At 43.5% G+C, this 16152-nt stretch overlaps 1 protein-coding gene across 1 annotated transcript in view; it reads right to left on the bottom strand.

The window, feature by feature from the left end:
* bchs (WD repeat and FYVE domain containing 3 bchs) overlaps positions 1 to 16152 on the bottom strand; it is a 244799-nt gene that overhangs the window by 210782 nt on the left and 17865 nt on the right. Inside the window, exons 5-11 of the mRNA XM_070538948.1 lie at positions 12001 to 12193; positions 6913 to 7099; positions 6193 to 6359; positions 4796 to 4851; positions 2480 to 2626; positions 2292 to 2389; positions 1586 to 1761 (exon numbers count right to left, since the gene is read on the bottom strand). Of these exons, the coding sequence (XP_070395049.1) occupies positions 1586 to 1761; positions 2292 to 2389; positions 2480 to 2626; positions 4796 to 4851; positions 6193 to 6359; positions 6913 to 7099; positions 12001 to 12193 (1024 nt within the window). The remainder of the gene's footprint in view (positions 1 to 1585; positions 1762 to 2291; positions 2390 to 2479; positions 2627 to 4795; positions 4852 to 6192; positions 6360 to 6912; positions 7100 to 12000; positions 12194 to 16152) is intronic.

Raw genomic sequence — 16152 nt, 5'->3', positions numbered from 1 at the left:
GGTTTGCTCCGAGCACTTTCTGGGCAACAAGCCTATAGAGCAGAATTCCGCGCCGGTGCTTCGCCTTGGCTATAACAAAAAGGCAAGCCTTTTCGTGTTTTCATTCAGGCAGAGCTCCCGACGGTTAAGCGGAACAGTTGAGTTTGCGGTTAGCGATACTTGCAGCTGGTGCACGGAATGACCATTAAGCGTGAACGACAAGTTGTAGGCCTTTCTGGTGAGCGCTATTGCTAATGAAAGTAAACCGAAGTCTGCTCGTCACGTAGCATGCGTCCACAAAAACGTAAACAACGACTACTCGTCGCCGAAGGTGTTCTTGCAGCGCACCTACGTTTACGAGCTGGTGTTGCAGGTGTCATTCGTAACGAATTCATTTGAGCCTCCTGAGCTCTAAACTGCGTGCGGGCTGTTATGAGGGGCAAAGCGCAAAATATTTCCGTTCATATGGCGAGGAAAATAAGGTGCTTAATTATTCTTGTATTTTGTAACAAAATTTTGATCGTTCTCACTAGTTTTTTTTTTACTGTTTTCTTTTCTAAGGGAGCGCCAACAATCCGATGGCCTCGCACAAGCGAAACAGGTCTGGTACCAGGTAGCTGCAGTTGGTGGGGCTAATTTCTTGGAATGCAGGTGCGGTTGTTGTCTTGTACCAAAGGGGTTCTGATGATGCAGCTTTAAGTAGGGATGGTAATTTTACGTGCCCTGTCATGGTTTGTGCAACTGTACAACACCTGCATCTGTCATGCTCGCCCTGTTATACGAGCTTTGACTGCACATGTAGTTGAACATTATAACTACTGTAGTACCTCATTTTCCAATGAGTGCAGGTTTAGCATCATATGCTGCTTGTACGAGTGCTGTAGGCTTTTGTTCTGAATGTTGTACTCTTAAGTCGTTGCACGATACAATTGGCCTGGTGTATTTTCTGTTTCATTTTGAGAGGACTTTATATCTTCGCAAAAGTGATGGCATGGGAAAGAACTACAGCCCTTCTTACTATAACATCTATTTTGTTTTCAGTGTGCAGGTGGTGAAGGACAGGCGTCTGATAACCAGGCAGTCAAACGACCTCGCCAGTTGGTTGCCAAGCGCGGCCAACCCAGTAGAGACCATTAAAAACAAGACCAAACTGAAAGTGCAGATGACAGTGTTCTGCGTGCTTTAATAATATATGGCACCAACACAGTGCTGTAAATTCCTTCACAGGTTACGTGCCAAAAAGCTCACAGGTGTTCTAGCATATAGCGCGCGGTTTGTACAAACGTAATAGCGTACCTACCCGATGTATTCGCTTCTGCAGTCTGCACAGCACTCAGTGTGTCCATTGTGGACTTGCACGAGGTGTTGAAGTTTGATTGAATCCAGACAGCGAAAATGACAGGTTAGAAAAAACGTGAAACACGCCTTCCGCCCAGCTAAAAAGCCCAAGTTTCGCTTTCACGCCGGGTCGTATCTCCCGGCGTGGCAGCCCAGGCCTGCTACTTCGCGGCGCTTGGGATAGATGGCGCGACCGGCGCTCATCAATATGGCGGCGCCCTTTGAATTCACGGTGTTCTGGTGTATACACGAGCATTACAGGTCTTACCAACAGGTTCTGCGGCACCGTCGGGAAAGGCCTCCTTGAGCACAGTTGCATAGCGATGCAGGCACGTGACCAGCACTTCCAGCAGCCCCACTTCCCGATAAACGTCCTTGAATACAGCATTAAATTGCAGGATGTTTGCAAGCGTGTGCAGGCATATGATGGAACAGGACACCGAGCTGCAAGGGCCAGAAAGGTCCACAGTTTAGTGAGAATGCAGCTCATGGCATTAGGAAATGGTCACAGGCTATAACATGGTTTGGTATGCAAGACCTACAAGCACTGAATCACAAGACTTACGCTCTATCTGTTAATTTAAGATGATAATGTATTCCAATACCTATAGAAGACTTTAATTTCACACTCACTGAGATTATACAGTAGATGTAGTACCATCATAAGATTTCCTAAGTATCTCTGCCAGTTATTACGTACTGTCAAGTTCTTTTCGAGTCCTGGCGACGCCGGGGGTAATTGATCTCCAGTGAGACCTATCAAGGACAACTTCTTAAAGCTCGCTAAAACATTATTTTTGTACCGTAAGGTTGAGCATCAAATTCATGCGTGCTGCATGAGTCCAAGCTGATCAAATAACTAAATTACCCTGTACATAAAACATCACACCTCTATCAGGTATTCCTTTAAGATGTCTAACACACCTTTAAAACTCTGACATGCATTTCGTGCTATATTACAATGAACACAATACCTGTTGGTTTTCAGAAGGATGCTAAGGCTGATTAGTTCTTTGCATGGAACAAATTTTAGATCCATGACAATGAACTCCAGAAGCTTAAAGAACTTTTCCTGTAACAAGTAAAAAGAGGCATCAACTGGTAGACCTAGCACACTTCATAGAAAAAAAAAATAGAAAAAAGAACATACTAAGAAACGAACCTGAATTTCTGAAGTTTTAAGATGGATCTTCTCTGAAAAGTGTGACAAGGGATGGCTGGACTCGAGAATGAAATAATTTGCTTTGTCTGAATGGTAGATGGTGCTGATGGCATCAAGAAGCAGGGATGACAAATGCACTGTCTGGGCCTGTAGAAAATAACAAAAATTTTAGAACCAGTGTTGCCCAGGGTGCTCTGCCTTTAAGCAGTATAATTCTGTTGTTTTCCATTAAATATGCATTTTTTCGCTTACAATTCATCGCATGCCATGTAGTTTTCTTGTGCATAAGAATGAAGTTTTAGTTCTTATAAAGCAAAACACGTAAGAGTGACGGACAACGAAAGGGGGACCAAAGCTAAAGCTTTCTTTTCTTTTTTGTCTCCCCGCACTTCATATAGGTGCTTGAGAAAGTATTTTTGTGATGTCCAGATTCATAAGTGTAACGGTACTGGTCTATAAGTTATAATGCAGCTGGAGATTACTGTTGCCATTATTGTGCCAGTAATTCAGCCACAGTTGCTGCAACTAGAGGAACAATTTTTCACCCCTGCTACACTAAAGTAAGCTGAAGTGAGCTGATAAGTGATAACAGCTATTTCTCAGTTGCAAATAAACTTATTACTGTCATAAACAAATCAGGTTCAGCCCTTGGACAAGTCTTACTTACTGGAACTGAACAATCCCGCCAATGACTGAGCATGCATTCCTTACAAAGTCAAAAATTCAACAGTATTGCATACAGCTCTTTCACAATGGCTGCCTTTTTCACAGACCCACATTTTTGGCTGCACAGCAAATGAGCGAATGTTCCCTCACATCATTGAAGTGCTTAAAGGACTAATGACATGGAAAATTTCTACAACTTTCTTTTGCTTTTTTTATGTAGCTGTTGACTCCATAATAATGGTACAAAGCCTTAATTCCTAAAGAGCACCACAGATAACTAAGTACAGCACTTCTTATGTGACTTGTTCAAAATGCACGTCAAGAGCAGTGTGGCTTCGGACATGAAAAAGAAGACTATTCATATCACCGAAAGTGGAGGTCATGTTGTATGCATATGTGTACAGTAGTACTAGGCATTGTCACTTATGGTGCATTCCAACTTTAGAAACTCAAAGTATACTAAGTAGACTCGTCCTTATTTCAATTACAACCACTCACATAAAAGATAGTATTAGGAGTACACTTAGTGCATAATGCTTGGATGAACAACAATGAACATGGCAAATTGTGTCCAAATGCCGCTATAATAACGTCTTCATATAAGAAACATAACTATATGTTAGCTAAAAACTCCTCTATATGTGAGTTTACGCAGACCAGCACTTCTATAAATAGTAGCAATTGTAGTGGTACAGCCAAAGTCTGATTTTTCAGACTCCCCCTCAGACTGCCACATAGAAAGAATGCGGCAGTGCGAAAAAAAAAAAAAAGGAATACATGCCCCTTACTGCCCCCAAAGGCTCAAATCGTCACACGCACATCCGAAATAGCTCTGAAGGCCTGCCAGTATACTTATTAGGTGTATCGGTGCTCGCACTGTGTAAGACATAGCCCCTTTTCAGTCTTTGTATGCTTCACCGTGTAACACCTTTCTATTGCGGCGAAGGTGACCTTTGGGGTCCTCCATAATGCAATGCTTGACTTCTGCCATTTTTCTTCAAAGCCATACAAAGGCAGAGTCGGCGCCATTGCTGACAGCGGTGAATTTTTTCACTGCAAAGCATGACCCCATAGAGCAGGAAGCTTGGTAACGATGTCGAAGCAGCTAGGCCTAGCATTGCTGCAGTGCCTACAGCTGCCTCGATGTACGAGAGCGCTGGTTTGACACTGCAAGGTAATCAAAATGACGGCGGTGGTGGCTTCGAATAATGCCATTTCAAAACTACATTCGTGGCAAAAGTCCTAAAGTCGGATGGAAAAGGGTTTCAGTGTCTGAAATTTCAGACATCCTTATATATTAGCTCTATGGGTTTTGTGGCGGAGCCGCGAAGGCGTCCGAATTATTGGGCATGTATTAAAAATTTATTGTCGACTGCATAAGGTATGTTGCTTATCAACATGTAATATGTCAAATTTAAGTATTAGAGCAGAATCTTTTCATACTTGGAGGACTGTATTACTGCCTCCACTGAGCTGAATATGCAGTATTTACCAACATTCTCCAGCAGGCTCTTAACATGCTAAGAGAGGAGTAGTCAATGACTTGCTGCCAGAGTTCAGAGTAAATTCACTTAACTACAGCTCTCTCTCCTTCAAACTTCACAGACACTGCAAGCACTATACAAGTAAATAAGCATGCTCTAAACTCACTTTTGGAAAAACAGTCTGAAGCACTTGGAATGCTTGAATATTTCTGACGCTTGTCCCTGTAAATGTGTAAGCCATGTGTAAAATTTTTTTCACAAATTTCACAAACATGTATACATTGGTAATAGTAAAAATAGCAGAATAAAAATTGCAATTTGTTGAAATTACACAGAACGCAGCTATGCCACCATATGGCTGCATCCCCACTAGAGTGGTGATGCGTTGTTTAGTGTTCACATATGGGCCTGGAAAGCACCGACTCTTTCTTTTTTGAAGTGTTTGAGATTTGATAGTATTCAACAACACTGCACCATTTAATGCCAACCTAAGCAGCCAAGCAATAATAATAACAAACCTTTTTCTTTGCAATGCATCGTAAACTATTGACCTTGCAACACAGTTTCAGAATAATTGAAGAATTGCCCAAAAGACCAAGAAATAGCTTCTATTATCATCTTTGTTAATGTCGAGTTTTATTCTTCATTCCTTGCAAGGGCTGTCAGGTTCTAGCTCTGGTTGTTCGATTCTAACATTGCTAAATAATGATGACTCTACAGACTGCCTGATGCTCTAAAACACCAATCTGAGTTGACCAATACTGCACAACTACCGTGCAAACTGTAACATTAGTATTTCTGCACCTGCAGAAGCATGGGAAAATTCACTGGCAATCAGCATGCATGTTGCATATGTTTAAACTGAGTAATTTCAACAGGTATTCATTTGGAAAAATTCATGCACAACATGTTATACACAAGTCACTTTACTCACATTATCACTTCACAGGAAACTAACTGTCCCATACTAGCTCACAAAAATAGAAGCAACATTATGCTGTATACTATACGGCATGCACAATGCCACATGTGCTACCAGTCAAGCATTTCCTGGTGGTACACAGTCAAACAATGTTTGCATCCTATATTTGTTATAAAATCTTGCCGATATCAGCGAAAAAAAAAAAAATTATGATCGGGTTTACACAACAGAAATGCAAGCATGGTGCCTATGACAGGTGAAAAAAAGGGTCTCCTGTAAATTTTGGTGGCTTGCTGATAGCATGGCATGGCAGTACATGGCATGTGAACATAGCTACATTCCAAATGCGTTTTGCACTATTGTTAATACACAGCTGTGCTACCAGCGTATTCACACAGGATCGGCATGCGATTGGCACAGACTGCAAGCCAGTAAATCCATTGGCCAAAATACACATGTGCATCAAAATAATGAATTAGGCTATATAAATAATAACCAATGTCAAAATAATGAAATTAGACTATATAATCAGTGAAACGGAAGCAGAAAATGGATGGGCAAGTCAAGTTGCAGGACCTCTTTTTCCTTGTTTTCTAGCACCAAACATGATTGGGGGAGGGGGGGGGTCAAGCTCTACGAACCTTTGCCAGATGGCTGTGGTAACGTAAATCCAGGGATTTGGAAAAGTGAACCTGTGCTGGCTTGGCTAGGCTTCAGCTCATAGTAGCCACAAGTGGTGAGCGATGTCATTAGTACAGCAAGGTTTCTCAGTGCTTCACAAGCTTCCTGAGAGCTATTTTGCTCCAGTCTGGAATTTATAACATTTTCTTTCTTTAATAATGACATATAAAAAGTCTGACCACCGTGTACTCTTTGTATTAAAAGACAAAACCAACTATCCACAGTTGGCACAGAAATGCACCAATTGTATACTTTTGCATAAAAAAATTCATTAACATATTCTGGGGTTCTTGCCAAAGACAGCTCAAAACACTCAAATTCAACACAAACAAGCATAATTATAGCTACTAAAAGCAGCCTAAAGAGGCTGTTTTGAAGGTATTTGATTACATGAAAGACTTCCTAATTTTACACAAAACTGCAGAAGCTGAACGAATCTGAAAATGTCTCAAAAACTACACGCAGTTTATCTTCGGGCAGAAAACAATCTTATACTAAATTATTATGCATTTTTAATAAAACACACATTTAGTGAAATGTGTGTTGCTAAAAGAAAGCTGTCAAGGGTGACATTTTATCATGCTCATTCTTTAAACATTGCTAAACAAAAACACATCAAAGGAAAATGATGCTTACAGCAAGCAACCATCGCCAAGTCTAACATTCGAAGTGCATTTTACCTTAGGAGAAATTCCGAAAGGAACACGTATCCTTGGCAAGATCGGAAGTCATCAAGCAACAGCTGCGAAACCTCACTTGAGTCCTTCAGGAAGCAGAAAATGGTGACGAACATTTCTACAACTTCTAATGGGGAAAGTTCTTGCACTCTCTGCACATTTTCTACACATAGTGCCACACAACCTTTGCCTGCAAAGAGACAAACATGAAAAGCCATATTTGAACAGGACCATAAATATCACAGGTGTTGGAAAAGAAAACAATTGGACATTTCATATACCATTAGAGAGAGCGAGTGAATGTTTAATGATATCTGGAGAGGTTAGCCCACTGACACGCCCAGCATACTACCGTATTTACTCGCACAATGATTGCACTCACGTAATGATCGCACCCCTGAATTTTGTCGTCAAAATTCTTTTTTTTTCCCCGTGTAAAGATCGCACCCTGAACTTGTCACAGCGATATGTTGTGTGCCAAGTCTAGCTAATGATGATCGCGCTTACCATCTGTTGAATGCTACGTGAACAACTCTTGAAGACATACCAAGCGGTCTGGACGCACCCAACATTCTTAAGCAGATGCCCCATTTCATTCCTTTCATCACTTTTCGCACTTCCATGAAAAAAAAAAAGCTACAACCAAACTTGCCTCGGCTTTATTATTTGTAGGCTTTAGAATGGTTTTGGTGAACAACAACAACAAAATAAAGGGCGCCTTCCGATTCTTCTCGTCTGCACTCGTGGGCACGCAACAAATTGCGAGCGGCAACGATAGTGGCCACGTTTACACTGATACGTTATAAGTGTACCCTATTCATATGCCGACGCTTGTAACGCAGCTAAGATATTCACCCACCCTTAACGGAAACATGCCATTTTAGGACAGCAATGAACACAAATGCCACAGTTTCCACAGCATGCCCGTCATGTGTTTCTGCCACTGTGCATTCTTCTTGTCTGCACTCGTGGGCAGGCAACAAATTGCGAGCCGCAATGATAGTGGCCACGTTTACACGGATACGTTAGAAGTGTACCCTATTCATATGCTGACGCTTGTAACGCAGCTAAGATATTCACGCACCCTTAGCGGAAGCATGCCATATTAGGACAGCAATGAACACAAATGCCGCAGTTTCCGCAGCATGCCCATCATGTGTTTCTGTCACTGGCAGCTAAGCGCGCCCATCTCTATTTCTGTCCCCTCAAAGAGGACATGGCTACATTAGTGTCGCAAATTTGCCAATATTAACGATATTATTCATTACTGATACAGAAGAAACTGTTTCAATGCACGTAATGTACTCACGAGAAGAAAAATAATCGCGCTCGGCACATTCGGCTTGCTCTGCCGGCTGCCATTTTTGTTTTGGTGTCCCGCACTGACAGCTGCAGCTGCCTGCTTGTCATCCCACAGCAAATGCGGGATGAAAAAAGGAAATGTTTCTTTTTGTGGGAAATTTAACCCGCGTAATGATCGCGTCCCTGAATTTGCGTCAATCATTTTGACAAGAAAGTGCGATCGTTATGCGAGTAAATACGGTACTTATGGTGACATGGTGAGGGTTTATTGAAAGGAAGTGTGGTGAAAACAAAAACAAAGCACAGACACAACACACACTACAGTTGAACCTCACAATAACGAAATCGGTGGGGAATGCGAAAAAATTCGCTTTTGCGAGAATTTCGTTGTTGCGAAATAAGACAGCACAGATAGGTAGTGCATCGCAAAACAAAACTTTACTCTCAAATTCCGTTAGCCTACTTTGGCAAGCCTTGCTCGAGGATATAGAACCGCACTGCTGACAGTACAAAGTGAGCCGCATGGGTCGATCAGCAGTGGCAGCACTGTCGTGAAGCAGTATTCTTGGTCAATTGCTTTCGGAAATATGATAACTTTTGCGAGATTTTGCATAACCCAGCACTGGACACAGCAATAGCGCTCCACGCAAGCAACAGAATTTCTCCAGTGCACACTGTTGCCCATAGACACCGACGTGTCTGGTGCCGAGCGTGAAAGTAATCGTATCTCGCATTCCCGAAGGCAATCGATCGAGATTACGGGCCCTTCGCGAAAATCTACGTCCGGTGTAGAATCTGCACGCTATGCCTGTCAGGCGGCACCGAAACCAGTGTTCTTGAAGTAAGGGATGTGTATTCCCGGGCGATCGCTTAATCACGGCCTGATGAGTGGCACTCCATGCTACGACTGCCATCTGAGGCGTCGTAAACAATTCCACATCGGTGAGACGTGGATTTCCTTGTTTTTGCTGCGATTTGCTCACTGAGATGCACATTAAGCACTGCACTATACTAGCGGACAACTTTCTATGGCAATGAAGGGAAAGCTATGGAAGCAAAGTGCGCACAAGTGAGAGCGCTTCTAAAATGAGTCCCGTGTTTTCATCCACGTCAGTTTAAGCTGGGAATGAGATAACATAAGCACCTTATTAGCAACAGTTGAGTAAGGTAAAACACACCAGTGAATGTAAAAGTTTACTTATTTTGCGGCTTTTCCCTTCCCATCTGGGTAAACACGAAACCGTCGCACATTAAGCTGCGTCAATTGAGCGTCTGTTCCGAGCAACCGAAAGCACTGTCAAACACTGGCAAACTACTTGGTGGCATAGCACATGTGTAACAGCCAAGCTCCCGTAGCTTTCCCTTCATTGCCATAGAAAGTTGTCCGCGAGTATAGGTGTGCGAAAACCGTCGTCACATGTTGGTAGTAACATGAATGCCTCTTTGAACAAGCGATCATCAAACAAGATGGCGCCCATGACATCAAACAAGATGGCAGAGCACACAATCACTCCCGGAACTTGGTTGTTTTCGTAAACAAAAATGGTGGCATCCACGCAAGTGTAATGTGGTGGTATTTTATGCAATTTTAGTGCAAAGCAATCACATTTTAACAAATTTCGGAACCTGCTAGCCTTGTGCAAATAGGTAATATGCGGGGTTACATTTCGGCAAATTTCGTTGATGAAGGATTGTAGTACAGTGAGATTTTGTTGTTGAGAGGTACAAAATCCATTGAATCCTATGGGTGTTCGCCGGGGATATGAAAATACTGTCGATCCCGGATATAACTATTGCCTATATCGAAGAGTTGAAAAATCCCCTTGGGAACCCCACGCAAAAGTATAGCGCTATTGTTCACGTATATAGAACTCCTGTGCACCAGCATATCAATGTATCAAACTCTGTGCTGAGCTGCGCCCCGGCAAGTGCACTTCTCCCACCATACCCCACCCCTGCAAGTGCGCTTCTCCCATTGCATAACACCCCCGCAAGTGCACTTCTCCTCACGAAGCTCTCACTATGTTCCCGTGATCTCACGCGCACCGCCCCGCACTCCGAGAAAGGGGCGTGCGGGTAAAAGGCACATGACGAGGAGCACTTGGAGTGCGATTGGGTGTGAAAAGGAAGCGGGAGGGAGAAACCACGCTGACCGCAGGCGCCCGTTTCCTGTGTTTTGGTTGGCTGACACCGCTGGCGCAGCGAGACGAATGAGATCAGTGCAGCTTGGGCTTGTGGTAGTGCGGAGACGCGGAGCGGTGCATCTTTCGATTCGCTTTGTTCCTTTTGTTCACAAGGCCAACGCGAAGGCTTGAGACTCGTGTGTTGCCGTGCATCTTTCTTTCTGCTTTTGGCACGTGTTCTGGAGCCATGGCCACAAAGAAACGCAAGAATTTGGATTTTTCAACTAAAGCGGACATCATTCGACAGGTGGAGGCTGGCGAGAAAAAGTCGTCAGTCGCCGCCACATTCGGAATTCCTCGCAATACCCTGAGCACGATCCTCAAGAACAAAGCCGATGTTAAGCTGAAGGACAGAATGCCTGGACAGCAAATTTCGCGAGCTCTCGGCATTCCCAGGTGCCATCCCAGGCGGCGTTACAGCACACGATTTCGTCAGCCCTGACGACGACGTGCAAGCTGTAGCGAATGGCGCTGATATGGAGATTGTAGCTGACATCATGGGCGACAAGGACGCAGACTCGAGCAGCGGCGAAGGTTTCGACGAAGAGGACCAACCACCATGCACTGCAGCTGAACTTGCATCAGTTTTCAGCGTCATTCACCGCTGTTGTGGCACAATGGAAGCAGCTGGCCTTTCTCATTTGGACACTGTCAATAAGCTTGAGGACAGCTTAATGAACTTGATGGTGCAGAAGAAAAAGCAAGCAAAGGTCACAGATTTTTTTCCTTCGAAATAAAGTGCTCTGGTCATCGCGCTGTGTTTTTGTTTTTTTACGCACCTTGGAGGCACAGATCGGTAAGTTCCCGTTAGTCACGACATCGGGAAACTGCCTTGAGATGAGTGGAGATGTTAGAGAAGCTTTTGACGTGCATATTTTATATTTCAAATTATCGATATATCGAACTATTTCGCGATCCTCTTTGAGTTCGATATATCCGGGATCGACTGTATTTCATTGTCATGAGAATTTCGCTGTCGTGAGGTTTCGTTATCGCGGATTTCGACTGTAACACATGCAGCTCCACACACAGGTATTGCTTACAACTCCTCTGCTTTTAACGAAATTCTGGCTCTCACACTGTTGGGGTGTACATCCCCACGTTAATATAACTCGCTTACAGCTTCACCACTTTTTAACAAAATACTGCTTCAATTTCTTGAAGTCAATTTCTTGTCCAAATAACTTCGTTATAAGTAGGGTTTACTGTATTCACAGTAACCTTAAGGAATAAAAATATGTTATTCTTAAATTGAATACTTATATTTAAAACAATGTATCCAATGATTACTTGAAATTCAGAACACATTTATACTCCAAATTTTAAATAACGACCCTTAATGATGGACAACTTCCAGAAAAATGCTACATTTTAATAGTTGTTGCCAGATATGCCAGATAGAGGGAATTCACCGTGGGCAAATCTGAAGAATTTGTTCCTGCCAATTTCAGCAAGACATGTTAAACTGTCTGTAGTGTGGGCCAATACTTCCGTAGGTGAATGACAGTGGAAAAACTGCAATGTTCTTGACCGGCTTTATTTATGTTCATATTTTTCAGCAAACCATGTTAACCATGGCAAGTAGAGGTGTGATGAGGTCACTTACTATGGATGTAATTGACAACAGGAGCGGTGAGACCATGTCGAGACAGTGTCATGAGCACTTCGGAGGCACTCTTGCGCCACACATTGTTGTACGGTGGACACCAGGTGGTAATGGCACTGAAAAGCAGTGTCAGGTCGTCCTTCCGTGCCAACTCCTCTGCAGGGGCGGAGTGGCTGCATAGCCGCACTAAGACCTGCATGAGACACGACAAAGTATTGTCATGATGGAAGAGTGGAGACAAGACACAAGTAATGAAGCGAACCGTTTAACTAGTGAACTTGTGGATGCATAACAAATAAAGAATTGCATAGCAGTGACAGTAAAAAGTATGGCATCATATGCTTAACTGAGAGTTACAGCTTGAAGATGGCCACAATGCAGGCATCCCTGCTCATTCAAGATGAATTGCTTTTTTATTGTGAATGCTAAGAACATCCAAATAGCTGCGGAATTCAACAGCATGCACACCACTCCTGTGCTATAATGTGATCATTAAATTTCATAAGTGTACCAAAGCAAAAACAGAACAACCATAATGCATCTAGCAAAGTCAACAACACAAGCTTTTTCCCTTCATGCAAATTGAGTGAGGTCATATCCTAAGAAAAACTCTCTATTACAGGCAATGAAAATGAACTGTCCAATTAGTGCCAAGTTAGCTGTTTGTAGGACTGACAAAAATGAATACCCTTTTAAGCAAAACTAAAATGCACATGATGGCATGTTGACTATCAGTGTGATCTATCATGCAATAAGTTTTCTGGACAACAAATATTATAGGACAAACAGCAACATTTCAGCTGAGCACAGATCTGAGTAGAATGGTGCCCGATTATTGCAAATCAAGGAGAGAACATAAAACTGTCGACAGGCGAACCCGGATATATCGAATCTGAAGGGGGTCACAAAAAAGTTTGATATTTAGGTGATTCAATATATAAAATAATAGGTACCGAGGCACACGGCGGCTTACTGAATGGTGCGTCCAAGGGCTGCTAGGTTACTGCAAGCAACTTGGAAAAAAAAGCAAGGACACTTTACGTGCAAAAAAATTCCCGATTCTGGTTCGCTTCTTTTGTGAAATGAAGAAGGCACTGTTGTGGCAGTTCTTGAACCTCTCCAGACAACGAGTGCTGTCGCTGATGTTTTCCTCGCCGAAGGCGGCAGCGAACCACATGGCCCAGCCATAAACATGGGCCATCGACAGGAATGTTTTTCACGCAAATCTCCAAGAACTAGGCATAAAGACCTTTCTCGATTTTCTCGTGGGCAGGAATGTGCACACAACAGGCTCCCAATCTTATTTAGTCAGCGGCCTGTAGCTTTATCTTCTCCTTGTTCTTCAGAAGCGTGCTCAATGTGCTGCACGGGATGCCAAAGTCATCTGCTCACCGTGGACTTCTCGCCGGCTTCAACACACTGGATCACTTTCAACTTCATTGCAAAATCCAAGTTGATTCTTTTCTTTACACCTGCAGTGGCCATCGTTTGCAGAAAAATTACACCACAAATAGGCACTAAACCCATGCGATGACGCCATGAAAATCGTAAAGGAATGTTCACATTCAAGGTAGCACATGGGCTAGCCGAACAGCTTGATGAGTTAAATTGACTGCAAACAAGAGGTGTGCAAGAAGCAAGAAGTGCAAAAGAACAAATAAAGTTACAGTCACGTTTCACTTCTGTGAATGCGGGTGACAGGCAAGCATATGGGTCGCTGCGATGCTTCACTTTGTTTCTCCTTCCCCCTTCGCTCAACACCACCTAGACTTTCCTCTGGTGGCGTTACTCTGTTGCGCGCCGAGTCCTGCGCACTTTCCCCCAGCACGCGATTCTCTTCTCCACCTCCAGACGCCAGGTGACCTCAAAGTGCAAAAAAAAGTGCATTTTGAGGTCTTCAGCATAATGCTGTGTTCGATATATCGAATCTGCTGGTGAAGGGGCCTACTATATATGTACACACCAGCCTTATACATTTGCATGGGATTTTCAAGGGGATTTTACAGCTGCTCAATATACACAATAACTTGCTATATGTGGGTTCGACATAACCGGGTTCGACGGTATTTTGAATACCAAACACGTAAAAATGAGCATGATCAAGCACAAGTGCACCTATATCAACAAATACTTGCTCATTGCACTTCCAACACATAATCTAAAACAACCACTACAATCAATCATGCACAGCCAGTAAAAGACGTGCAAACGTAAAGGCAATCAAGTAAATGACACGGCACAATTCCAGCTGCAGAGCAATGCAAGGTGCCACTGCAAAATGCTTGTGGAAGGCATAAAAAGTAAATTGATTGGCTTATGGAGCTTAATGATCGAAAGCAACATGGGGCCATGAAAGGAGCCGTAATCGAGAGCTCAGAAATAATTTTGACCAGCTGGGATTCTTTAAAAGGCCCCTCACCAGGCCACACAGCAAACTTCGGTTATATGCTGGGCATTGTTACGTGTCCTCTAGGGAGTGTGCTGTTGCAAACATTTTTCAAATTGGCTCATTAATAGCCGAGACAGAATATTTCACTGCCGTGAACCCACAATTTCAGGAGGCAAGCTCCACTGCCAAGCGAGAGACTCTCTCCACTTGCCCAGAATTCCTTCCTGTGTTCTCCCATACTGGATCTTGAGGATCGCGTGATGCATGTCACGGGCCCCGCCTTCATTTCTTGGTCTTCGCCTTCTTGCGGCGCGGCACACTTATGCTGACGATGTCACGCGCGAGCTGTTGTTATTGTCTCGTTTTGCGCAGCGCACGATTATGCGCGCCGTGCACAAGGACAGCTGACTAGCTGTATATTTTAGTGCTACACGAATACTGAGGCAGACATAAGCGGCTTACAGAGCATGATCCCACGCTGGAACACGGTAGAAAATGACACAGTTTTGGTGTCTGCGTGCGCGACTGCAGCACGACGTGGGAACAAGCAGACGAAACAGAAGTACATCTCTCTTGCTGCGGTGTGAAGTAAAACAGAAACACACAGACATTCGGTTTGTGCGTTTTATTATTTCTCTAAGCTTTATTTTGTCTATTCAAGCAACATATTACACAAATAATAGATGTTGCTTTGAATAATTCTTGAAGTCACATGTCACCACAAGTGACGTCACGGCACAAACACGTGAACATAGGCACACCAGCACATGTAGGTCATCCTCTGGCTTGGAACGCGGTGGCCGTGAGAAGAAGGGAAAATGGCGTTCGGTTTGAAATTTCAAATCTTTCTGCAGTGCGTAGTGATGTAACATTTTGCAGACACGATCGTTATCACACATTGTATGCTTTGCCGCTTGTCAGCTCAAAATGGCCAGACCTGGTGAGGGGCCCTTTAATGTGTGCCTAAACATAAGTACACACGGGGAACCCCTCCACGGCATCTGGTCTAGCTGTCTGCTGAGTCAAACACACCCAACTGTTATTATTGACAGAATCCACCCGGTTCTTGCTGATCCTGCTGCTGCCCAGGTGTATGGAGTCACTTGCCACTGGACCACAGACTTGTGCCCCTCTGTTGGTGGCGTTCACAGTCTAAGTGTTGACAGTGGGCGCATTTGGCGGGTATAATAGCATGTCATCATGGCATCGTGGTATATCACGAAGACATGTTCCAGTTCTAACTGTACTTTGACCCATTTGTTCCCTTAATTTTATCTTGCAGTCTCTCTCTCTGAAGTAACCTCCTGCCTAGTCCTGCTTCCCATGATGAATAACAAACAAAAAATTCACCTAGATCTGCGCCCTTGTAGCAAACGACGCATCTTAGCAAACAGCCTCTTTTTCTCCCATTTCTCCCATCCTTCCTTGGCTCGCTCAATTCCTGAAAGCTACCACTAAAATCAGTGACAACAGCGAATGGTGCAGTGTGCCTAGTGTGCGATATAATATTTCAGCACATACTGACATTGTGGGGAAGAAGAAAGAGGGCTTGTTATAAGCTTGCGAGCACAAATCAAAAGGAATCAATAATCCACCCTCAGATAACACTCCAGTTTCAGAAGGTCAACCTCGAACAGGCAACAACAGCCAGATTTTTAGGAGTTATATTCCATGAAAATATGTCCTGGTCACCGCACGTAGACGTTCTTAGAAAAAATATCGCTCGTGCTGTCGGTGTGCTAAATAGGTTGCGATATTTGCTA

Source organism: Dermacentor albipictus, chromosome 1 (assembly GCF_038994185.2).
Source record: "Dermacentor albipictus isolate Rhodes 1998 colony chromosome 1, USDA_Dalb.pri_finalv2, whole genome shotgun sequence".
Classification (NCBI taxonomy): domain Eukaryota; kingdom Metazoa; phylum Arthropoda; class Arachnida; order Ixodida; family Ixodidae; genus Dermacentor; species Dermacentor albipictus.
Note: the sequence above shows the minus strand (reverse complement) of the source record. Positions and strands in the feature narration are given on the sequence as shown.